The sequence below is a fragment of the Apteryx mantelli genome, chromosome 5, assembly GCF_036417845.1.
Source record: "Apteryx mantelli isolate bAptMan1 chromosome 5, bAptMan1.hap1, whole genome shotgun sequence".
Classification (NCBI taxonomy): domain Eukaryota; kingdom Metazoa; phylum Chordata; class Aves; order Apterygiformes; family Apterygidae; genus Apteryx; species Apteryx mantelli.
In genome coordinates, this window is record NC_089982.1 from 4,013,331 (window position 1) to 4,040,155 (window position 26,825).

The following is a 26,825-nucleotide window of genomic DNA, read 5'->3' on the forward strand; positions in this document are numbered from 1 at the left end:
ATCTGCTCTGCAGTTGTTACCCTGCATTAGCACTGGTTCAAGCAATGGCCCTCTTGAGTTGCAGTCACACCTCAGTTTTGCCGTGGGGCTTGGTCCAGTGGCAGCTTTTTCTCCAAGAGCTAAAAGAACTCTGACTTCCTCTAAAGGCACGTTCCCAGCTATGCTCAGAGAAGTCTCTCAAGTTTAGGAGAAGCAGCCAAAGCACAGTTCTATAACCAGACTCAGCAGTGAAGCAACGGGGGAGCTTACACATCTGCTCAGCTCACACAAGGCCCCTGCTAAGCAGCAAAGAAATTCTAAACAACCTTCCAGCTAATGCACCAAGTAGTGGCTTTGCCAGGCTATAAGCATTTCTGGCTTTAAGCAACATATTAGGCAGAAATCTTCCTCGCTGATGTGAGCCAGGAAATATGGAGTGAGTTCCCAGGCCAACAAACGTTGTCCCAGTTTGCTTCTCCTGTCTATGACAGGTAACTGGCCCCATCATCCCAGTATTTGAGGTCTTCTGCTGACATTACCCTCATTGTAACTGTCAAACAGAGCGGTGCTATTATCCCTGATAATACTAATAACTCCTCAGAACCTGAGGAACAGGGAGGTTAAAGACTTGCCCAAAGACAAGATGACAGAGAACAGGCAGACCTTGCCACTCAGCTGGACTTTGACATTAGTGGTTTGGCAGCTGATAGACAACGCTGTTTAGGATGATCCCCAGTAAAACGGAGTTAGATAAAGCCAAACATTAGCCCAAAGCAATGACGCTCCATTTGTTCACCATGAAAGTCATTTTCAGCTCTACAATAACCAGAAAGCTGTGCTGCGTAATGGCTTACAACTGACAATGCAAGGACAACACAAGGCAGAGGCTCATGCTCTGGGACATCCTGGGACTTGGCTGCAGTGTGCCCAGCCTAGGCCACCTTCATTACTGCCTCTCCCACAAGCTCCAAATTTCCTTACAGTTCTGAAGTTTAAAATCAGCCTCAAAGGGATAAATGTAAAGACTGTCTCAGCATTTTTAAAATATATATAAAAAAACACTCCACTCTCCTGCTTTCTTCATAATAACAGTTGATTAGGTATGAGGACCTACATTGGGCAATCAGAGAACATGCATTCTCCTTTACCATAATCAGTGAAAGTTATCACCAGTATTACCCACTTTGTTCCCATTGCCTTTTTGATATCTCCTGTAGCCCATGGAAATTGTCAGAGTGAAGAGTTAGGAATAGAAAATGTGGAAGGAACGTAGGTGAGCAAACCAAGATGACGATTCTTTAATTCCTTGAAGTTTTTGGGGAAAAAACTCTGAAAAGAAGAATTTGCAATTGAATTCCAATTTGTTAGAGGGTGAACCATTTCCAAAAGAAGAAATAGTCATCATGATGGAAATAGAGCAGCTGAGCAACAGGTCTGGGAGGGAAAAAAAGATGGGGCTTTCTTCCAAAAGCCGTGCTGCAGTCTTACCTTACACTTTACTGGCCTCTAGTGGAAAACAGAAGCTATTATCTTGTGATGCCAAAATTTCATTCACAGAGCATAAGAGAAAAATATACCATTACCCATACAGCATAAGTATACATACTTGATAAAGGAAGCAATGCATGCAACTAAAGGGGTCGACCATTCTGCATCAACCACGTAAACAACTTTAGTATTGCTCACACTCAGAGCAGACATTGAATAAAATGTTATTTCTTATCTATATATGTGATTGTTCCCATTTAGGTGCTCCTCTTAACTGTGTGCCATAAAAGAGAAAAATAAAGTATCACCTGCGGAGGCACAAAGTTTGATTGTATTCATACTGGAAACTCCGGGCCTTTGTATGTGTTCCACTGAATATTAACCCTTTTAGCACTCCGATCACAGCAGCTTAGCTATAAAGTAGACTCTAAGGAGTTGAGCCACTATCTTCTATAAACACAGAGACTCTAAAAATGGAAACATATGTCTACATGAGCAGACAGTGATTGTCATACCAGTCCTGCCGAAGTATAAATTCACTGATTCAGAAACATTCACTCCAGTTTCTATGGAAGACAACTCACATCAATTAATTAAAAATATAAATAACACCAAGTAGGATTACAGGAACAAACCTCTGAAAAGATAAGTCAATGGAGGGCAAGAGGTGTAGTGCACAGACATTAGATAACATAAAGAGCAAGTCATCTGTTGGATTCCCACAGCTCTCAAAAACAGAGCCAGCTATAAAGCAAACACTGTCTCCAGCAGAACAAGGCACAAAAAAAGGAATAATTAAAGGATGCCTCCTGAACAGGACCTGACACAGATCATTGGAGAGGGCTGTCTTCCTTCAGCTGTGCATAATTCTGTTTGTTCCAGAAGCTTGGCTTGGTTTCCCTCCCTTGAACCTTCCAGAGTCAAGGGCAGCAGGCAAGGTTTGCGACTCTGCTCCCTGGATAACAGAGGCTCCGTCACTGGCAGCCTTGAGATGGTGGGAGGCAGATGGCAGCACAGTACTCAACAGGGACCGCTTGGCTGGTCTTTGCAGAGGCACGGCCCTCCCAGGGCCTGAGGGCCAGGTGCAAGGACGTGCCTTATTTGCTCTCCAGAAACACTGCACTTGGTAGCCTCGATATTGAGGAAAGAGGAAAATAGCAACAGGCACCCTCAAACTCATGAAAAACTCACCCAAAGCATTACAGCACAAAGTGGGTATTTTCTGACCATATTTTCTGTATAGTTTGACTGTCTCTTCCACTCATTTTACCAGCTTACATATTAGCCTGTGCTACAGAAGCATGTCACTGGAAACTTCTTAGAAGGCTGAAGAAGATCACATGCTAAAACAACACAGCATTCATTCATTCAGAGTGGGACTACCTGAGTCACCTAATAAATCTGAAAAAACATTTTGGAAAGCAAAATGCACTCTTCTGACTTGTTTGTTCTGCTCCATCACCTTGGTCACTCCCCATTCACCATCGAGGAGAGGTGGGAAGAGACACCTACCTCCAAAAGTAATCATGTTAATATTTTTAACCAGTTCAAAAACCCCCAGCACCTCTTATTGTTTCCAAACATATGACCTGCTAGTCAGCGCAGTTTCAGACTAAAAGCATGGACACCTCAGAGCAGCAATACCACAGTCTGAACAGCATCAAGGAGAATAAACACCAGCCAAAAGAAAAAAAATCAACAGGATTGAGCTGCAACCATGCTAAGGAAAAAGCAGGTTCCTTTCAGCTCCCAAAAGTCTACACCAAAAGGGCTTCCTTGGGGACAGCTCTAGTTTGGGCTAAGGGTGCACACCACTCACCCCTTTGGGAAAGGCCCCACAGTGTCACTAAGTTGAAGGTTACAAACCATGGTGCTAGAACGGCTGTTGCAGGAACAGTAACAGCTTGACTAGCCAGAGAGCAAGGGCTCTCCCAGGTCTCTGCAACAGCTGAGCAGAAACAGAGGTAGCTGGGGTGGTAAGGCACTGACTGTTTTCTGGCATAGGTCTACAACTGGTAGCACCCTGCAGGCACCAGCCTGGAGACACTGCTCCTTCCCTGCACTCTGCTCTGCTCCTCATCAAATTCAGCCCCATGGTTTACACGGGCTGGGGCAACTCAGAACAGGAGCCCTGGGGGCTTTGCTTGAAACTTCACCATTTCCATGTTCTACCTGTTTGCTCTCTATTACCCCCCTTTTCTGTCTTTTGCCTTCTCCCTCCTCTCTCTTTTTCTCTTCCGTGTGTATGTGGAGGTGGGCTGGGGGAGGCGAGGGGTGTAAAATGCAAACAGCAGCAGTGAAGCTCTAAGGGGTAAGTACCAGGCTAAATCTTGCTTGAGTTCCCTTGGCTCACTACTAGTCCAAGTGTTTTTTCTACAACATTTAACAGAGTAACCAAAAAAAGCCTGATCTCCACGCCGTAAGTTTAAAATAATCAACCAAAGGACTTCAAGACCATGAGTCCTCAGGGCTAGCTGAACTCCCATCTGTAAATCCTATGAATTAGTTTCATTGTATTTATTTTCTCCACCAGACAAAGCAGAAGAAATGGAATGAATCTGAACTGGAGACAGACTTCTCTCAGCCTATTACACAGACTGGGATCTCAGAAAGAGCCTTAGAAAGTCTTTGGCTAGCTCTGTTAGGGCCTGAGTTGCAGAATGGTTGTCAGGGACCACAGGAGAGAAGACTGTCTCTTAGGTGAAATGGCAAGAGGGCCAGTGCACACTTCACCAGGCTGAGGCAGCACCAGAAGCAAAGCTTGGTTAGCATGGAAGAGGAAAGCTTTTGCCAGTATCAAGAGAGGCAGCTGGAGAGCTCTCTACACATTCTCCTTTTGCTTTACACAAAAAAAAAAAGAAAAAAAAAGAAAAACACACCCTCCATCCTACTGTCTTAATTTCTTAGACTGCAAAACATTTGGTCCTAGTCTGATATATGATATATGATTCTTTTACCTAATTTTGTGTATGCGGGTAATACCCAGTTCAAAACAGAAAAGGAAAAATCACGCAAGCCTTAACAGACGCATTAAAAATGCAGAGGAGTGCGAGTCCTATTTTAGTAACAGCTGAAGTACATGAGAAAGCAATCACAGTTGAACACCAGCAAACTACATACCACTGTAACCAATTTTGCTTCCAACAGGAGAGGAGGATCCTTTTAAATCCAGAGATATTTAAAATACACATGGTAAAACCAATCCTGAGCTGCCCAATGCATGCAATAAATGCAACTTTCAATAGTCTCTTCTATCATTACCAGATAACACGGAACTTCTGAGGCTGTTCTCCTGAAGTCCTGGGTGCAAGCAATTGCCTTTACCTCTGTCACATCTCAGGACACAAATGTGCACAAGAGCTCAGGGTTGGCTACATTATACTAGAGCAGTCATTTTGTAGCTAATGGCACATGTAGTGTGAGTACCTCCTGTGCCATGCCTGTAATTGGGCTACAGTATAGCCCAGCACCTATATAGCAACAACCTTGCTTGGTCCTGGGCCATGGGATAATCTGAATCCTCCCTCCCTCCCTCCAGTGGGGAAAGCCAGCCAGTCCAGGACAATTTCCAAGACCACCACATATCACCACTATGACCCAGAACTCTTCTGCACCTTCAGGTCACAACCATCCTGACATGAAATGAATAGAGGAGTTTTAAGTTTTGAACAATCCTGAAATAGTCCTACCTCAATTCAATTGTTTACTGTGTGCCTTACAGTCCTAAGCATAATAAGATTATGGTGTGATTAGTCAGGACAGTTGGTCTCTCCTGAGCCTCCTTTATTTTGTTTTGTAGGAACAAAGGAGGCTTAACAGCAAACAAACCATTATTTTAGTACCTGTTGCTCAGGAAGCTGCAATATTCTAGAAAGGGGAAGAATTTCACTCCATGTCCATAGAAGCATTTTATTTCCAGTGGTTTATAAATACTTCACTTTTTGTCCACTAAAAGATAAAAAAGTAATTAAGTTGAATTCTTTTAAATTCTAGAGAAATTCAGCCTCCCCTTCCTGTTGTGCCCTCTGAATTGTCCACCTTACCTGTTTGTCACTTTTTCCTACAGCCCCTGAAACTTTTTAGGCCTTCCAGTGACATGACAAACTCAAAACAATAGATGTATGATCACTGGAAGAACTCTAAAAAAAACAAAACAAAAAACCCAAAGAAAACAACTTCATCCCCCTTCCCCCCTGCAAAAAAACCCAACCCCCACAAAATACAAGAGAGGCTCCTTGCTTCCTAAAAATTAATTGTGTGCCATCATTTAGATTTTAGTGAAACTGCCCTCCTATTGTGAAGTTATGACTGATTCTAATTGGCATAAGAAGGGAATGTTCTGATTCTTCCAGGTTGTATCAGACAAAAAAAAAAAAAACAGAGATGTATTAATGATCTTCCCACTTGTTGAAATATAGTACATCATATGCTTTGCTTCTGTCCAATGCATTGATTTGATCCAATTAACATGAAATCATTATGGACTGTTCTGGTTGAATGCATCTCCACTCCTACTTAAAATGTTGCACTGTGAAGAAAAGCAGCAACAATTCCTTGAGCCAGACAGAAAGTACAAGAGAGCATGACCTCTAGTTAACATTGAAGAGGAGGAAAGAGAATCCCAAGATCTGTTGCCTGCTCAAGGGATTCAACAAAGCAACTTAAGAACGTGCTTATCAGAACAAAACAGCACTCGCATTGCATCAGGTTTGGCCTTTTATGATACTACTTTGTCATTCCAGCCCTCTCACTTTGTAATACAGACACTAGTATCATGTACTTGTGTGCACTTACCCAAGCATGCCTAATACACAGTATACAGCTGAGTTATACGAATGTTGGGAGTCTTTATGTAGAGATTCTCTGCTGCTTTAGTTAATTTTAATACTGGAATTGAGAGGGGGCTTCCAGAATCACTAGAACTGCAAGTCAAAAGCCTGCACTTAAACAAAGCTTTCACTGGCAAATTGCTAACAAGTGTTTCCTGGGCAGGGTGGACTGGAATTAATTTGTTATAAACTGAGTTTATAGAACATTCTTGGTGTAGAAGATTCCTTTTGCTCTCTTCTTTATAGCATTAAAAATCTTAAACCACTATCATCCATAGCACAGATCATTTTTGTTCAAGGAGAACAGTTTTTCTTAGCCTCTCACCTTTAGAAATTGTTTCATTTCCAAAATCTTTTTAATACTGATCCAGACTCCCAAGTTTTAAAGTCTGGATAACTCTACAACACTTAATTTATTAAAAAAAAAAAAAAAAAAAAAAAAAAAGTGGGTTCAGTTGAGGGAAAGATATTAAAAAAAAACAAACAAAAAACCAAAAAAACCATCAACAACAACCCAGCAGTATGAACTGCATAGTTGAGCCCAATTTGGATTGTAAATGGTTCCTAGAGAGACCTACTTTTACTATCCACAGTCAAGACTTGAGAAAATGAGCTCTTTGCTGTGGGATTAATAATAGATCTATGCAGATTGATATTCCCAGGAGACACAGGGAAAGGAAAAATATTAAAAACTGATGCTCCTGGCAAATGAAAAACTAATGGACCATATTTTCCCAAAGGGATGGGAGGTGCTTTCACTTTATTTCCCTCTGATGACTATGCAAGACCTGCCATAACGGGTAAAGCTCAGGGAGCACCATCTCCAGCTAAATGGAAACACCTTGAAAATTTCAGAGTACAGAGGGGAGTGTAAGTCAAACAATCAAATTCCAAGAGCACTGAATGCTCACAATTCTGCAACAGAATGTAGCTCCGTTTATAATTTACCTCAGAAAGTAGAAGAATTCTTCAACATTCACATTTCAGCCTGGAGTTTCTGTATACCCATGAGCAGGAACAGAAGGCCTTTTTTTTAGCAGGGATTCAAATCGGAACTAAAGCCACTTTATCATTTAAGAACACTGTTTTTCAAAAACAATCAATATTAGCTTATTCTACTTTCAAACTCATCTTAAGAGTTTTATTAACTCTGATAGAACAGTTAAGAGATGGGCATCTGTTGGTGACATCCTTGAAAACACTCAAGGTACCTCAGCTTATTTATAAATATTTACAAGTAGGAAACTGCTTGTTTTCATGCAATTACCTGCATTTTCAAAATCTCATCAACTACTAGAAAATTCATTCTTAAATGAGTTAGAAAGGTGAAGAAATCAAAACTGATTTTCATTATTTAATATTTATTGATACAAAACAAAAAATAACTTGTAACAAACTACTTATTTACAATTTACACTGGAGGAAGATCTTTTAAGATCAGTGAAACAGTGTACTCCCAGTACTGAGTATGTGTCCACTTGGATGACAGTTACAGTTTCTTTAGAACTCCCTCACATTAAATGATCTTCAGTTTGCAGGTGAAGTTATGGAGAAGAGGTCTCCAACATCTCCTCTCCTGCTTTTGGTCTAAAAAATAAAAAAGAAATGAAGTTAGTTCATTCACATTGACACAATCTGTATCAAAAATCATGGCCTATCTGGCCACACCATAGTATTATAAAGTTACTGGACAGTAAGGTGGAACAACTGCAAATTGTATTCACAGCAGCAAGGATGTTAGAACATACACACACTCCAGGGGCAAATCAATAAAAATATTAGTATCATTTCAATTATGACTTTCAAAAAAGTGGATTACCTTAATATAATTTAACTAAACATGGCCTCTAATCTATTCCTCTATGCAAAATTTGCAGTTGTCAATGTCACATCATCTTGTGGCATTCATACTTGGTCTGTAAATATTATACTGTCAATAATATGAAATGTGTATTTTGTGCAGGACAAAGAAAATTTAAAATAACAAATGCACTGAGACCTAAGGAGCAAATGTACATTTAAGTTTCATGCTATTTTTGTAAGAATCCTGTGCATATTTTAATTCACTTATATTCACTTCTAGACAAATGATCCACAATCCATGATTTACAGTTCTAAGCCCGTACAAAGCTGCTAACAGTCAAGAGAAGTCCAAGAATTAAAATGGTTGCCAACTGAGAGAATGAAGTCTGATATAACCCACCATCAAGTGACCGCTAGGGGCTATCACTCCAGATGTAGAGTTACATGGAAAAAACAGCCACATCATCATCTGGACTGCACAAGAAGCCAAATTTTCAAACTGATTTAAAGCCCACATAAAAAACCAAAAGACTGCCATTGAGACTTGCAAACACAGCAGCCCACTAACAAAATATCTCTATTAAAAATTTTGTTTGGTATAGATATAGATAATTTTGGGGAAATCCACAATACTGATCAGTGGACTTATCATCAGACCCAGGATATGCATATTCCTTAGAGGGACACTTCAAAACGAAGACCAAAAGGGGAAGGTTACAGCCGGCAGTTTTAACAAAAACTAATATTTCATATCTTTTAATACACTTTCACTGTAGGGAAACGATGGCTCTTCACCAGTGGTCAAGCACTCTTTGGCTCATCCCATATACTCTTTCAGCTGGTATGTTCATGGCCTGCTGTACAACAACAAAAGTTTTCTCCTTGCTTTATCTGCAGAGGGTATATCCATCTGCCTGTATATCCACCACCTCCTGTTTGAAGCATAAGATACAAGGTTCCTCAACACAACAGTGAACTAAATTTATAGAAGAGCAGCTTTCATAGCATGGGAGCCTCTGATTTTCCCAAAGAGCTCTGGGAACCATGTGGGAATTAGGCACAACTTCCCAATACTGGCAAAGGAAAAAAAAAAAAAAAATGAAAGACTGAATGAATCACAGAATAAAAGAACCACCTTTATTGTCAACACCTGTACTAGGGTATGTGAACACCAAGATCCACTGCAATGAAAACAGTTCCAAATCTATTGCCAAGATCTTGATGGCTACATAGGGAGCCACAGACAAGAAAAAAAAAGCACGAGAACTGATAATTAGCCTGACCAATCGTGAATCAAAGTGAGAAGGGTCTGAGAACAGTGGGAAAAGCCAGTATCCTGCAGACAGACCAGGAACTGCTCTCCTCCCTGAGCACCTGGCAAGATACATGGCAGCACCAGATTCCAAAATTCAGATTCACAGATGAGATAGGATGTCGAGATAGTAGATACCTCATGCCAGAGTGGAAACTGAAATCAACACATGGGCATAGAAACAGATTTGGGATCCCCAAACACACTTAGAGGACTGCTGATGCACAGGCTCAGAGCAGTGGGATGTGCACAGAGGTGACCTGTGACAGACAAATCACTGCTGTAAAGGAGACTGATCGAAGGATCACCCAGAAGAAAACTGTACAGCAGGGCCCCGTGGTGCAGACTGAACAAGATGACAGGAGGTACTGAACAACTGCTTCCCTCCATGCAGCAACTGGGAAGACTTCAGGAGAGTTCAGAGTTACCTGGGAATCTTTAACAGAAGAGAGGATCCCATCCATTCCTGGGCCCCCAAAAAGGGAGATTCTGAGGAAATGTATTCATCTCTAAAGAAAGCCCAGCACTCTACACCCAGGAATAACAGCACAGCAAGCCATCTGGAGCAACTGAACAAGATGCTGTGCTTACTGCCGTTTCCTGCTATATCTCAAGTGAGATGCAGGAGGTAAGTTTATGACACCATAAATACCATCCTCCACCAGGCAGGAGAGAGAAAAGCTTAAACTTGTGATTAGTGAAGGGAACTAAACATTTCACTGGGCAGAAGTGGAGGGATGCAAATGAACTCCTTTTCCCACAGCATCCGAGCTTTTCATCTCCTGATCTCTTCTGTACCCCTTGACCCCTCCAGAGCAACCACAGTGACAAGGATGAGGAAGCCAGGCATGTGCACAAATACTCTAATGTACTTTGCAAAAACATTCCCATCCATGGGCAACAAGTAGGGTAAAATAAAGCTGACAGCTTCCAAACTGTGTGGGTAAACCTACATCATATGGAAGAAAACCTCAGGTGGGCTTGGTCAGCCACTAAGATGTAGCAGGTCTCAGCTCTCCCTCTAAGAGAAACCATCCTCTGACGGTGCAGGCCATCCTCTGATGGTGATCCTGCAGGGCCTCCCAGACTCTCCAGCTTATTCAGTCCAGGCTCCTCCTTACACACCATAAAAATTCGCCAACCAGGAAGACACTTTTCTCCTGGCATTGAATCACATTACCAGAAAACTCAGGCAGCAATGGGGTTGGGGGCGGAGGTGGTATATGTGCACGCATGCAAATCTGCAGCGATGGGCACATATTTCCATGCTAGGCCTCTGTGCCAAAACCAGCGGGTGCCAAGTGGCATTCCCACTGGCAACAGGAACAAAGGTATAAGAGCAGGTAAATGTCTAGACTAGCCTGCCAATACAAAATCAGGGTATGGTTTGATACCTAAGTGATGGCAAAGCCACAGCAAGATTGTGCCAAGGTGAAAGAAGTCACCTGCATGCTGAATTAGTGCTACCAGAGGAGCAGAACACACAATTTTCTGATGCTCTACATTAAGTTTGGCCGGGTGGAATGGTGCTGGAAAGGGGTTTTTCAACACTGCAGAGCCAGCCTCAACAGATGGATGAGACTCGAGAGCAGCCATGTGGGCCTGAAGTGGTCTCAGTTCTGCTTCTGCAATCTGGAAAAAAACAAAGATGATGATGATGATAATGAACATCTTTCCAGGGATGTCCTAAGCCGGCCTTCTTAGGATTAAAACTACACTAAAGTTCTTCAAAGAATGGAGGCCAAAGGAAGCTTTGAATTGCTTCTCTGAGCAAAAAATTGGGAGCTTTGCTAAGCCTTGTACAAAGCTTTATGGAGAGGCAACTGGTGAACTTTTAGGCCCAAGAACACCTCTGAAAGAGTTCAAATATCAGCAACTGAGTTGGAAAAAATTATACAATCCTCACCAGTGGCACAAAGACAAAAAAAGATACCTTTGGTGAGGGCACTGAAATCCAAAAACAACAAGAAATTAGTTTAAGCAGCAAGGCAAAAAATGTAGGATAAAAACATTCAAACTTGATAAGGCAGCTGAGAGGAACTGAAGCAGTGGCAGGTGAAAGCCTCTTCACACGGCCCACTCCCAGAGAAAAGGAGAGGCAAAGGTGCACCTTCGACAGATACTGCAAGGAGAAAATTGCCAGCTCAAATGGCAGGACGCAGAACATCTCACTGGCAGCATGTGCATATGGACTTTCATGAAGAAAAGGAAATTATGATAAACATTTTTGTAATAGATAAGGAGATCCTCTCTTCATAATTCCTGAAATAATTCAAGTTCCAGATGAGTGCAAATAAAGTTGGATATCTAAGCAAGTTATTAGCACATGCATGCCTCCAATTAATTAAAAATGTGTTTCATCAGTGTACTCAGCTCCAGGGAAATAGGTAAGGACAGGGGGAAGAGGACTGGCCTACACCTCATTTGCAACCCTTAGCGTCTCACCAGAGAGATGAGCCTTGTGACGAAACAAATGCAAGCTTAAAATACTCTTCAGAAGAGGAACTAAATTATTTTCAGGAAAATAGTGTTATTGCTGTCATTCTCCCCCCTTTTTCTTCCATCAAGAAACACAAGTGTGTTATGCAGAGTGGATGTAGAATGTAAGCAACAGAAGCCATTTTATGAACAAGGTAATGATTTCTGTGAACTTAACTGGGGTTAACAACCAAATAAAATGAAGCTATTCTAAATTCTGATGAGATAATCTACTCAACGTAATTTGTTTGAAGGGTTAAACAGGATGCAAAGATGGACTCTGTAAGCCACAAAAAGAAGAGGCAAATAAAGCAAACAATCAGCGTTACTTTGTCTTTAAAAGATAGTGGGGGTTTGCTCACTGGCTGAAATACTGTTCAAGTCTGGCAGCTGTGTTCTAATTTATTCCTGCAGCAACCTCTATGCTTTACCTATGAATTATCTTAAGGGTGCACAATAAAGCTCAAGTGTTCAAAAGGTCAATGTCCACTTTCACCAATATTAAGAAAAGCAGCCATAATAAAAGTCAGAGAGCATTTGCTGGATGCAAAAAGGCCTCTGCAATTATCACTTAATTGTCCTTCATGGGCAGCAAGTCTCATACTTTCCCTTTAAGGTTGATCCCTCCTTCAGCACTTTTTCCTAACTGGCTACTTAATTAGTCTTCTTTCCTGGGCTTAATTATAAATTTGTTTTCATTAATTAGCCTCCGAGCTGACTTGGCACTTACTGAGATATAAGAGAAGTGCTTAGTTTCCTCAGTGTATGGGCTACTGTATCCTAAGGGAGCCTCCTCCTTGTCAGCCAGAAAATTTCAAGTTCAAATTGTGTTTGGAAAAAAAAATCATAATTAACTTGCATATCTTGTAATTGCCCACTCTGTTCTACAACACAAAAATAATGTTAACATAAAAAAGGATAGAATTAATTAATTCGGCCCTCTTTTTCAATGGATCATGTCAGCAATTGAGTCTTGCAATTTTAGATAATATAAAATGACTCGATACTCTTAAATGAAAGTGATAATAGCATTACTTTAATCCCCAAAAAAGGGATTACCAGCAGACAGCTGTGTTCTGATGGCACTAATGCTGGAAAGGTATCCCTCACCATCCAAACGTCATGTTTAGTTCTTCGAGAAGTTATTGAACTTCATTGAAAGCCCACATGCAACCTAGACAACCCAGTCTGCTACATCTTTTGACACTGGGATACTACAAATACTATGGTTCTTCATTACATTAACACATCATATTGCTTGTTTCCTATTGCTTTTTACGGCATGTCAGTTCCAGAAGACACTCAAACAATTTTATCATATACCTGCAAACTTGATCAAATCTCATTTCAACTAGTGATACCGAAAGGACTGGAAAAAGCAACTTCAAACACCTGTAACTGTGAAACAGAATGAGCTAAACAGCATAAAAAAATTTGTGTTATCAGCTATCCTACCAACCAGCTATCCTACCAGTTGGTATCCTACCAACTTCTCAAGTAGTTATTATCAAGAACACTGCTTTTCTTCAATCTTAAGGTTTAAAAGTCCTTACCTATTGAGCTACAAAGGGAAGTTAAGTATCTTATTTGGAAGATTAATATGTTTTTCTCTGAAAGCTTTTAGATTTGGATCTCAATTAAGTATACAGATTGGAAAAGTAAACAGGTTGCTTCCTTCAACCTCATGTTTCATTCATTGCCCCTGTTGTGTACCAAACATGAGAAGACTGCTTAACAAGTGCAAAGCAAATGTGGTTTTACAACCTTTTGTGAGCCCTTACTCAGGCACAGCAGTTTAAATCCAGCAAAACAGGAACACAAATTTTGTGGGTGAACTCAAAAATATAGAACAGTTCTCCAGGCATTCCTTTAACATATTCTTTCCCCAACAAGCAGTTGGCTAGCCAATTATTTTCACTGATGATCAAATATTGTTCTACTCTTAGAACCGAATATTAAGAATCAATTTTGTTGTCAAATCCTAAAGTAAGTTTTCACATGCAGCCAGAGAAATGTTTGGCTATGACTAAATTCATGAACATCATGAAGTGACAGGATATTCTGAAGAGGAAATGTACCATTTTGGAAGGACTAAGATATTCAGTTAAAACAGCTGCCAATACCATTAAAGAGGCACATTCTTTATGAGGCATGTTCAGTTAGATGTATTATCTGCAATCAATCACCACTTAAAATAAATCCTGTATTACAATACACAGTAGACAACAGAGTCTACATCAGTAGAAATATAAATAAGAAATATTTCTTCATGCTGAAATGCCTTTTCAGCTGTTATGAAAATGAGGATATAGCTCTTTAGGTTTATTACATTTCCCCAATGTTAATTTAAAATCATCTGCAGATAACTAATTCAGTTATGTACTTGAAAAATAGAAGGAATTGTATATGTGCCCCAGATCGTTTTATTAGCACTCTTTATTTTTCTATAATTACTCAGCTCATATTCTATTTTCTGTTTACTAAGTTGTATAAATATGTATGTGCACACAGATCTGACCCTTCTGCAATCATTCTTCTGCTGCTTTAAAGTGCAAAAAGCGTTGTTTAGTAAAATAGAAACAGCTTTCTAGCCAAATGAAACTCTAGATAGTTACACTTTCAAAAGAACCTGCTAACCAGCAGAGTCTTTTTCTCAGAGGGACCCAAAGCCTTTAAAAATCTGACTTTTACATTTAGGTGAATCACTGTCAGTAAATCTCTTAAAATTTGCCTCTAGTTGTTATCACAATACATACTGTAAAACACAAGTACATACTAACACTGAGTGGATGAATATATGATTCAGCCTTTGTTTTCAAATCTCTCAGTTATTATTCACAGAAAGCAACAAATTAGCATCCTAAAACAGCAATATCCTCCAGGAACAGTATATTTACTGCATCAGCAACAGAATATGTACTGTCCTGGCACGTCTCTTTCATGATCATAATCCTGAAAGCATCATCTATAGTCATGACACAGTAAATCAGCCTACATTCAAATCCAATTCTTATTTGCTTCAATAAGCCTGCTAAAGATATGGCAAATAGAATATGGATGTGCCTAAGATGAAGTAAATCAATACCCTTCTTCAACTGGCAGCAGGTAACACCGGCTAACTCATTTTGGTCTAGCTTAGCATGAAGCTGGCTCACATTTATACTACATTTAGAGGTAACATTCTGTGTTCTAGAATACGCAAAAAGTTATGCCATCTGAGTTGAACATATAAGACATTATAGTCTTTGAAGTAACCTGAAAGCTGTTTTAAAAGCTTACAACATGCAAATAACATTATATAAACCCTAAGAATATATATTTAAGCTATGGGCCACAAAATGATGTGCATGGGCTATTATCTTAGCATTTTTCAAAGTCTAAATAATTTTGCCACATCTCTATGCAAAATTATCATAATGGGACGTGGAAGTTAGATTATTCAACACAGTAGAAAATATGCAAAGGAGAAGAATCACATCTTGGCAAGGAACAGAAAGGGATTTATGAAAGTTAATTTCTCAGATGTCAGAGAAATACCCATTAGACTTTTTTCTTCCTTTTCAATATCCCACTTGGTAAAGAAAAAAATGAGACCACCAAAGGTTACCCATGACTACTAATAGCCTGATATACACTAAAATATAGGAAGCAGGAGCCATAACAAGAACAGGCAAAAATGAAACATAGCGGCATCCTCTGACTAATGACCCATTCTTGTTTGCTGCATTTCATATTGTAGAACCCTTAGGAGTAGCGAAACTCAGACTCGCAAACAGAACTTCACAACAGAAGTTGTGAATTGTCCTGCACCTGCTCACCTTATATTCAGGCTAATGACAGGCAAATGAGTTTTGTACAAGCGTCAAGTTAAAAAAAATGCAACCCAGACAAAGTGTAAGCAATCTAGCTCAATTCAGCTTCTTATAAACTGTGTACTAGTATTTTAAAAAAGAGTTTCAAGTGAATGGCTGCAACTGGTACAACATACATAACAATGAAATTAGCAAGGTACAATGCCTAGTCCTAATGTTAATGGAAAATGATTTACATTTATTGGCAACAGGATTCAACTGAATTTTTATCTTTATGTGTAACATATGCTTCTTCCTCCCTTCTAAAAGTCAAGCCCTACTAAAGTACGGGTGCCTGCCTAAGCATATATAGATGTGCTTAGAGCCCCATCTAATGGTAAATACTGAAATTGTTTGTATAGATAAACTAGGCAAAAAAATCGATTTTTTTTTTTTAATTCTTCTCTATTCTGCCCCTCCTTCTTTCCAAAATGGAATATTTTTCCTAAACTACAAAATGTTGGAGCCATTGTGACTATTTTAAGAAACCAAGCTCCTTTTCCACAGCAAAGTGGAAGAAAAAGACACTTCTTGCTCGGCTGTCACAGCAAAATACATGGTATACAACTATTTCTTTTACCAGAAGTTCAAGGTGAAACACGAAGGGAAAAAAAATAAATAAGCAAGTATCCAGTTGGTTATCTCTGTATACTTCCTCATAATTTTACAAACTAAAAGCAACATCCTAGATACAATACCACGCATACTCAGCTTAAATGACTTTGCTACTAAAGAGACAAAAATCAAACACTGAGATGCAGTTCAACTCTGAAACGTTCTCTGCAAACTCAACTATATAGGATACCTCTTGTAAGAAATTCAGTACCCAGGAAGCAACAAAACCATCTAGCCTGCAAAATTCCTTTACAAAATCCACTGTATTCTGTTGACATTCCCAGCCACAGAATTAGGAAAGCCTGACCAAATGTTCATGGCATTCTGACCTCAGACCTGCACTTCAACATCTGGCACTTTCCAGCCTGTGTCAGGAACAGGCCTGTGCGCTTTTACTTTTGTTTACGACGACATTCTGAAGGACAGATTTTTAATCATCTACTGGTGACCTAAAGAAAATCCACGCAAAAGCTTGCTGCCAAGTTACAATATAGTGCAGTGGGAGAAGATAGATTGGTGCCTGATACAGCAAGGGCAGTATATGAGCTATCAGCTGAAACTACCAGCATGCAGCGTGTTGCTGGAAAGTGGCAGGCTGCCTGGACTTCCATAACAACATACATCCACGCTTTCCTTCAGAACCATAAACTCTGTAACCCGTATTGTTCACCAACTCCTTCACAAGGCATCCTGCTCTCCACCCTGGCAAAATGAACGGATAGCAAAGGGTACACTCCTTTGCAAGGCTGCAGTGAAGCTTCTCTCATAGTGGGATAAAGCACCAGCAGAGAGGCCATTTGTGGAATGCAAGCAATGCTTCAGGTAGCAGCAGTTTTGGCTAGTACATGGCATTGCCAACAAGCATATCTTAATACCCTCTAAAAGGCAAGACTCTAGTTAAAAATAAAAGGTCAAGCCAAATTTTCAGGAACCTGTTTTGACATAAGGAGCCCACAAACTTAATGGAGTTTAGCACCATCCCCACTCATCTCTGGACAGGAATGAGGAATTAGTTTAGCATGTTCATGCCCACATTGTGAAACACACTTGGTGCACGAGAATATTCTATGGTGCCAGCATATTAGACCAGCCTTTTTGTCACCAGTTTCAGCACTGTAGAAGGAATGGTTTTTGAAGATAGATCCTGTTATTTAAGCAGAGAGATTCTGGGGTGCTGAAAGTAGGGGTACCTGGATGCTATCTCAGAAGCAAGTCATCAGCATTTCAGTGCACATGAGCTTTATCAGAGACTAAAGGGAGCTACACAATCTCAGTAGAAAGGTAATACAGAAGAGAACCTGTAGCATATCTTCTTTCTGAACTCCCCTACCTTTAACACATCCGAAAAGTGGTTTTATTCTGACTTTTGGCTGAAGCCAATGAGCTGTTGGGCTCAGAGATCACATCCACGCCCTGACTGCTGGGAGACACGTGGGAGAAGAATAGATGATCTCTGGTCTAATGCTAGTCCTGTACTGTTTTCCAAGTGGCAAATTTCCAGACCTCTGCAGGCCTGAGGAGCGGAAAGACTTACAAACTGAGCATTTTACTGGGTGAGATTCCCTCAAGCAGCAGAGACAGCATGTGCGCCCATCTGGTAGCTAAGATGGCTCCAAAACAGAAGGGACAATATTTGAATCTAGATGACCTTGAAGAGACCATCCCAAGCCCAAAATTCAGAAAAGCTGCCAACACCAAATTATTATCAGCTGCAACTAAATGACTTTTTTTTAAATCTCATGTTAAACTGCCGACAAAATTAGAGGTTGGGGAAAAAACAAAGGTTTTTCCCTGCAGTCTGAGCCTTGACAGCAAATAGTTTGTATCAAGGCAGAGGAAGAACTGAATGGTGTCTGGCATATTCCTTTGTTTTGCCTTCTCAGAGTTCAGCATGACTTAGCCATAAATACACACAAGCCATATGACTTCTACTGACCAAATATTTCCAAGGTCAGCCTATACATGCACTGATTATAGGAATGACTGCTTGAAAGAGAGTGTTTAAAAAAAAAAAAAAAAAAGTATATTATCTCAACTTCCCCAATCTAATTGGTCTCTCACAGAGGAATGGTAATGTCAGTGTCTAGGTACTTTCACAGACAAATGAAGTTATTTGGCAGCCGACAGCTTCTTAAGGGAAGCACTAAAAGCCAATTCTTCTTTCTTACTTTAATGCATAACCTAGATTTGGCATAAAGATCTTGGTCAAGACTGTTTACAAGGTAAATACTCAGTCCTCAAGTACTCAGTCCTTAAACAACTTTCAATTCCAGTTCAGTTCCCCCCATGATCTCCTCCTTTTCTGGAATAGCAGTGACCATTCAGAGAAAGGATCCTATTGTAATAGCTGTAGTTTATCCTTATCTTCAGCCATAAGGAACCTTGAACAGCTTGGGAGACAAATGCTATATACGCCACCTGCTGTCCAGACTTGGTTTTTGGAATATACAGAATGAGAATGATTTTCCCAGAGGTCTCGATTATTACCCATGAAGACATCAAACAAAACGGAAGGAGATATTAAAGTAATACATTTGGCAATGACTTATTGCCCAGACAAAATAAAGCTATCTACAGCGTTCAGAGCTGATCACACAATCACACCATAGCTCATACAGAAGATACAACTGAAAAGCTCCTACACAAGAGCTCCCATTTTACAACATGAATTTTAGACACTAATTACCCAGCTGCTACACAAGGAAGAAACTTCTGTCATTAACATATTGGAAGAATGCTGGATACTAGCACACAAGCATTCCACTAGCCCATCTCCATGACCAGCAATTATTGAAGTGCAAGCAGCATGATCCTACATTTAAATAGAGATTATTCTGAGAGGTTCGTACTAGACAAACATTAAGTCTACCAGATGTTATCTGAAGACGTCAAAACTTATTCAAATGCTAAGCATCTTTTGGGTTATTAGGCATATAAATACAATTTGGAACAACAATGTATTTTACTTGAGAAATCTGTAAGTATATCTTTCTATCTTTGGATGACAAAACAACAGTATCAGACCCAAAACAAGCCCCCTCATTATGTGATTTCAGTAAATTTCTGAGTTGGTTTTTAACTCTTTTTATACCAATTTCACATGCTCTGTGTTAGTTTGTAATGTTAAGCTGGACAATCTCTTTTTATGTAAAAAGAAACCCAAAAAACTCTATTATATAAAAGCTTTAAAAGCATTTTAACAAACTTTTATACGCAAAGTTCTTTACCTATCTCTTTTCAGTTGTGTGAAGAGAAGAATGCTTTCTTCATTCAGAATATTACGTATGTTATAACCATTTCCTACAAAGATGAGCAGAAAAAGTTTTGTTTAGAAGCCATTAACAATTTTTGAAGTTTACGACTAAGTATTTTTCATTATTTCATATATTTTAACAGATAGGGAAGAAGAGCCCTTAACCTAGGATGCCACCCTTAGACCCAAGTCACTGCATTCTGCAGTGATAACAAGGAAGAAAACCTACATCTAGAGTCTCCCTCAGAACTACTTCGAACTCTCCTGATTTCAGTCCTACCCACTGAAGGACAGCTTCTCGTATGGAATTCATTCCACTTTCATTTCAAAAGGGCAAAATCAGAGGTATCTAACAATTCTCAACCAGTATGAAGTTACAGCCCTTCCAACACACAGTTTGCACCTTCTACAGATCAAACATGGAGTGTAATAGGTATTGAACTGATCCAATTGGATTTTCATAATTTTATGTACAAAATTAGCAAAAAGATGAAGACCAAAACAGTCATATTAATTACCACTATATTAAGCTGTCTGTGAAGCTTCACAAACATTACAGTTTGGGACAGAAACAGAATATCAAAGAGAATGTGACTCTTATAATTTGATTACGTAATCAAAAACTTTGAAGCCAACCCACCAGAACACACAGTGTTTGCATGACTGCCTTCAAAGGTTAGGTCATCAACCCATGTCCAGTGTTGGGTCACATTCCCGTCTTCGTAACCCTATACTTTCACATTCCCTACTTGAAATTCTTTTTAATCATCATTCAGCTCAGTTTTAATTCCTAGCATGCTAATTCAGTCTAGTCTGTTTCCAACAAAGTGGTTTTAAACACACGTGCTTACCTGCTGGAACATAGAAATAGTCCCCTGTAGTCAGATAATATGACGTCTTATGCAAGGTAAGAACAATTTTGCCTTGGATAACATGGAAAGCCTTAATATAAGCCAAAGGGTTCTAAGATTAGCAATGATCCTTTTGCAAACATTTAAGAAAACTACCCAAGAAAGTAAGCTCTTTCTTTTTCCCCCCAAAAAAACAGTTGTAAATGAAGGCCAAAAAACAAATAAACTAACATAATAAGCAGAATTGCAACTCCTTTTCCCCACCTGTGTTGAAAAATAAGTTGCAAAACTTAAAAAGGGGGGTGAAGGGTCTTTTCCTTTTTTTCTTCCTCCTTTTCTTTATATTTCTATTTTGCCTGAAAGTTCCAAACAGTAAGAACGTACAGGGATACAGGTTTAATGTCAAACAAAGCAAGGCAACGTGCATGCAAAATACCTGAGCTAATATTAGCAAGTTTGTTTTATTTCTGTTTGATTTCACAACTCAAATAATTCTTTAATGTTTCCTGTATTTATTTGCATTTTAAGACAGAAAAAATGAAAAAACAAACGTCAACTTCATATGCTACTTTTAACCATTCTAAGTATTCTTCAAAGTGCTAAAGATTTTCTGTATACATACAGTCTACTATATAAAAATAAATAGGAAGAAAGCATACTTACTATTGTATCCATGTGAACAAACTGGTGTCCCTTTTCTTTAAATGGTTTCAAGACCAATTTACCAGTTGCAAAATCAGAGGTATTCAGATTTTTATATATTTCTACTGATTCATCTTTAAAGAAGCAGGAATGTCTGTTTCCAGTGTTAATACACTCTACAAAAAAAAAAATCCAGGAGATTAACATTAAAGTCAACACATAATCAGTTTTGTTATCCACTCAATAACCACTTTTTAAATTATATACTCTATGCATGATACCAGTGCAATACCCCAAAGAGCTAGATTCAATATTAACTGAAAAATCAGGACATTTCACTCCCCTGTCCCCCTTTTTCTCTCCCTCAGGCTTTTTCTCCAGAAAAACAATTAATATTTCAGCAGCTCAGTTTTTTTAATGCTTAAGGAGGCATGAACAATCTTTTTTCTAGATCAGTCCAAAGGAAGACTCTGTTCTACATACTTCCTACATAATTCAGAAAGGTCCTTGTCAAACCCCCTCAACTTACCTAGAAGAACTTCCTTATTTGTTATTGGGTCCAGTACAACAGTTGGCTTAGAAGTATCAGCTAGAGTCTGATCCAAATTTGCAGCTATCTCTCTCCCTGAGGAGAAAAAAGACCAGCAAAATAAGCACTCTACATTTTAAAAACTTTTATTATGTCACCACAATTTTTCCAGAATTTTAGATTTCAAACATAAGTAGTTAAATTTATTAAGTGACTTAATAGACTGATGTACACTTTCTTCAAATAAAAGGAAATAATCCATAACTCTCTGAAAAAAGTAATTTTCGTTGGAATTACTTCTATATGTGACAGATATGGAGACCCTGAACCCTAAAGAATTTTCCTGAGCAATGCCAACTATTTCTACTATGCTACCAATAACAGTATCTACTCAAAAGCATGTGTGTTTTAAGAGAAGACATGTTCCTAAATAAAAGAGGAATATTAAATACATGATGAACAAAGATGAATTTCCTTCTACACACTGTTGATGTTAAAGAGATGAAATGTTCAGAAGAATAAACACATGTTCATTTTCCTTTTCTTGAGAGATACCATTAAAGGAATCTCATTTTAAGTTCTAAATCAGAAAACTATTTCTATAATGAAAAGGGTTTTTCCAGAGAAGGCAATAGCCAGTTGATGTCAAACTTACACTTTTCAAATAAAAAAGAGACACTAGAGAACTTTCAAGACAGAGCAAATATCCCCAAACTCTCTTACAGAAGTCTCTTAAGCGGACAAGTTTAGCACAGGAAATTTCTCTACAGGCAGTCAGAACAAGGATGTCAAACGCAAGCTGCAGCACTTTACAGAAGCCTGTAATTGCTTACCTACTCTTATACCAAGACAACCAGGGATGGGAAGAAAGTTACTGTGTTTGAAGCAGCTACGTTCCAACATAGCCACCTCTCTATGAGCAAAAACAGCAACAGTGGCAACTTTATGGATATAACCACAGAATTTTTGTAGCATCAATAAAATTCAGGAAATTCTACTCAGCTCTTTACTTGTGGGCCTTATACATATCACTTAAAATTCAAGGATGCTAACAAAACAGTATCTCTCAAGATGGATGTCTGTTAAATAGCAAATCCATCACTTTTGGAGGCAGTTTAAATGCATCTAAAGCAACAAATAATTCTTGTAAGATACAGTATGAACAGTCAATACCAGCTCAAGTTTACATAGGCTGCAAATGACTTGCATAAAAACTTAACAGTTGTGCTCAGAGCAAGGGTTCCAGCAACGGCCAAAAGCAGGCATCTCTCCAGCTCTCCAAAATAGTGTAATGAAGTAATGACGCTTCCCTGGAATACTCCTCGCCTCTAACAACATGCAGTTCTCACTGTCTATTTAAGAACTATCCACAGGTAAGTATTCCATGAATTTAGCCAGTTCTCCCTTTGAATCTAAGTAAACTTTTTTATCCACAACTTTCTGCGTGGCAAGCAGTCCACGAGCTTAACTGCACATGGTCAGAAGAACCACTTTATTGTGCTTGAAAAACCTGGCTCCCACTAAGCTTCATTTGACACCTTCTAGTTCTTGTATTTAAAAAAAAAAAAATTGTTTTATATTCCCCTTCTCCATGCCACTCATCATTTAAAAGGTCTCAGCTGCACCCCTGCAATCACCTCTTTTTAGGACTGAGAAGCTTTTGCCTACATAGTTGCTCCTTGTACAGGAGTTCTTCCATATTTGTGACAAGTCTTCTCTGAACCTTCTTTGGTCCTATTACTTTCTTTATGAGATAAGGAATCAAACTTGCATGCAATACTCTAGAGCATCACAAATTTCTAACTACATTCACTGTTTTCTTCCTTACTCTTTCTCTTATGATTTTTAACATTCAGTAGTTTTTTTAAAAAAGGTTATCAAGACTATCAAGCCTTGTGCTGACTTTCTTACAGAACTGTCCATTATTACCCTAAACTTCATACCTTAGTGGCAATGATCAATTCAGAGCCCATCCTTTTTAATGTGAATGCAGGACTGCTTTCCCCTGCCCCCACCTGCCTCCCTTGCATTACCTACACTGAAGCATACCTACCATTTCTAAATCTACACTCAATCTCTTAAAGTCCTTCTGAAATTCTTAACAGCCCTAGGTTTTACTACACTGAGTATGATCAATGAACACGGTTCAGCAGCATGGGTCTGCATATCCCTCTGCTGTACAAATTGACTGTTGACTATCTTCCATTTTCTATCTTTTAGCCAATCTTTTACCCATGAAGTTTTCCTCTTATCCCGTCACGCTTTAGCCTCCTAAAGAGGTTTTGATGCAAGAATCTATCAAATACCTCTTGCACATCTCAATTCGTTATATCAACTAGATCCCCCTCCTCACATCATTGCTGACTCCCTCACAGAACACCAATACTTCGCAAGGCACTACCTCTCTTCTCAAAACCATTTCTGACCCCAGGGTCCACTAATTCTATCCTTTAGTACAGTTTCTAATTCATTTGATACACACATCCACAGATCTCTCTTAGAGCCCTTTTTTTCCCAAGGATCTATGGCAAAATGTCATATGCCTACACACAGGAACCAGGATGATTTTAATCAAGAGGTTACACAACAGTTAAAAGTTAGTTATTTCATTTTGAGTTGTTTTAGAACTGTGTCAGGACCATATGATATTCTCCAATTTGTTAGCATCATTTTGTCTACTTGTTCTATAACTTTATATCCAAATGTTTCAGTCTCAAACAAAAGCGCTGGAGAGTCCTCAGAAAGAAAGGTTCTAACATCCAAATCTCTTCCATAGAGAGCACAGAAGAAAAAAAAATTGTCTGGACTATGAGCCTATCTTTCTTCTGAGTACCGTCTACATGCTGATCATCTACTGGCCTTGCAGATTCTCTAGCAAAGCTTCCTGTTCACCGGTGTTTAGAACGGTGTTTATTACTCATTTTTATCCTTTTTTGCCTTGTTCTTAAAGCTTCACTTGCCTTGTTATGTGTTTATATTTAACCTACAATAGTTTAAAAATCTATTGACAACATATGCTACCTTTTCAGATGTGATATTACAGGTATCAGTGAAATGCCAGGAAGTTTTTGTACCTTAACTGCACATTATGAAACTAAACACATTAACGTCGTTAACCAAAAAGCTGATCAAGGATAGAAGTACAGCCTACTTTCTTTAACCCCTGCTTTAAGGGCATCACCACACTTCTGGTTCTGTCCTTTACCTCTCCCTTTCCAGCCTTGAGAAGTTCAAGTTTTTATAAGAAGATAATACAGCATTGCTACAGCTACAGTAAAAGCAAAGTGTTTCTCACATCAGATCACATTAACAAATTTCATTATGTAAGGTTTTCACTTAGAGACAGAACCAAGCTGTCACAGGAAAAAATCTTAAAGCAATAGTGTGTTTGAGCATAGATTTTTTTTAAGCATTAAAAAAAAAAAAAAAAGAAAGAAAAACAGGAGTCTGTGTTTATACTTGTCTGATCTCCTTTCTGCTTATGACCACGCTTCTTCCGTTTAATCTTCCTGCAAGGTTCTGTTTCAGGACACACTATTCCACTGATCACAAGTCCTGAAAAAAAAGGAAGTTAAGCAAAGTTCACTAACACACAATGATTATTCTACAAGAATGCAGATTTGCACAATCTAAATCATTTCAGTTCAGAATATAATTCCTCAGTGCAGAAATCTTCAGACAGCTTTAAAAAAAGTCAGAACAAATCCAAAAAGCTTTTCAAAAGCAAATAAAAGTATTTTGGAATGCAATACAACTGGACACTTTTTGAAAAGAATCTGATCATATTTCAGATGAAGAATATTTCAGAAAGTCATGACATGAGAGTCAAGTTTTAAGAAAAAAAATCAACTTTAGGGACACAAAGAAACGCTATTTTCAAGCAGACTAATTACTTAAGAGAAGACCAAATTAGGCTGAATTGTCAGAAAAAAAATGATTGAGAACAAGATGTATTCTATCACTTGGGGCATTTAACACTATGACTGGATAAAATATTATGGTATCTTCTCTAGAAAGCAATTCATACACCAAGAGAAATGCTCCAATGAATGATCCAGTAAGTTGTCCCTTTTCCCTACATCGTACAGAATCTTTGACATAATAAACGCAGTAATACTGAGAAACTATTTTGTTCTTCCTGCTACAGTTAAAACAAGTGTACTTAACATTCTCTGCTGATACTGACTAAATAGATGACGAAATAGTACCTTGAGACTATAAACAATTTACTTTTTTAAATTAATGAGCAAATAGCAAGTGTCTCAAAACTTTTATAGCACAAAGTCAGCCCACACTAAGTAACCCTTACCATGCTATCAGGACAAACCAAATAGAACTAATACCTGAAGGCCTCATTGTATAGTTCACACGCTCCCCTCGCCAATATTCCAAAGGTCTCAGACGTATCCTTTTTGTTCGACGAACATTAGGTGTGTTGGAGGGCATTACTAAAAGCATTTACATTAAATAAGAAAGAAAAACTCAAAAATAGAAAACACAGAATAGTCTGTCCTGTTGTTCCATATCAGCTGAAATAACCCAGCTGATATTTATACCACATTGTTTTTATGACAGGGAAAGAAAATCAAGTATCACCAAGAGTCTTTTTACATACATCAGTATTTCACCCTACTTTTTTTTAAACATACATCACACTACCTTTCTATTAGATGCCATTCTATATATCTTAGTGAATCACTGAGATATGGACATTAGGGGCTTAAGCACAAAAAACAGCAAAGATACTACAGCCACGAAGACAAACTCCGATGACAAAGGCTAAGAGTCCTACTCAGATCTAAGGGATTTCACCAACAACAGTGAAAAAAGCATTGCCTTGGTTGTGGCAACAGGAGAGTAACAGAGAGACTGCATAAATAGCCATAGCCCCTCCTGTTCCAGGTTCCTAAGTCCCATCTCCAAAGTCCAGAAGAACAGCACTTTTGCCAACAGAACCCCACACGTTTCCAGAATTTCTCAGATATATATTTTCAGACTTACCTATAACACAGGCTGGATTTTCAATTTTTTTAAGCTACCATATATGAATACAGTAAGATTCTGTATTTTAGTCTATATAAGGACTAAAAGCTCCCTTTAGGAGAACAACTTAGTCAAGAATATTCAAATGCTAAAAATAAAAATGGTAAATAAAAAATTGCTTAGATTGTTTTTGAAAATAGGCAAACCTAGTG

General features: G+C 38.8%; 1 protein-coding gene across 1 annotated transcript in view; it reads right to left on the bottom strand.

The window, feature by feature from the left end:
• Nucleotides 1–7,637: 7,637 nt before the first annotated feature.
• CENPC (centromere protein C) overlaps nt 7,638–26,825 on the bottom strand; it is a 32,589-nt gene continuing 13,401 nt past the window's right edge. The window contains exons 13-19 of the mRNA XM_067297309.1: nt 25,974–26,078; nt 25,090–25,185; nt 21,631–21,726; nt 21,123–21,277; nt 20,460–20,550; nt 19,583–19,655; nt 7,638–7,883 (exon numbers count right to left, since the gene is read on the bottom strand). Of these exons, the coding sequence (XP_067153410.1) occupies nt 7,841–7,883; nt 19,583–19,655; nt 20,460–20,550; nt 21,123–21,277; nt 21,631–21,726; nt 25,090–25,185; nt 25,974–26,078 (659 nt within the window). The 3' untranslated portion in view covers nt 7,638–7,840. The remainder of the gene's footprint in view (nt 7,884–19,582; nt 19,656–20,459; nt 20,551–21,122; nt 21,278–21,630; nt 21,727–25,089; nt 25,186–25,973; nt 26,079–26,825) is intronic.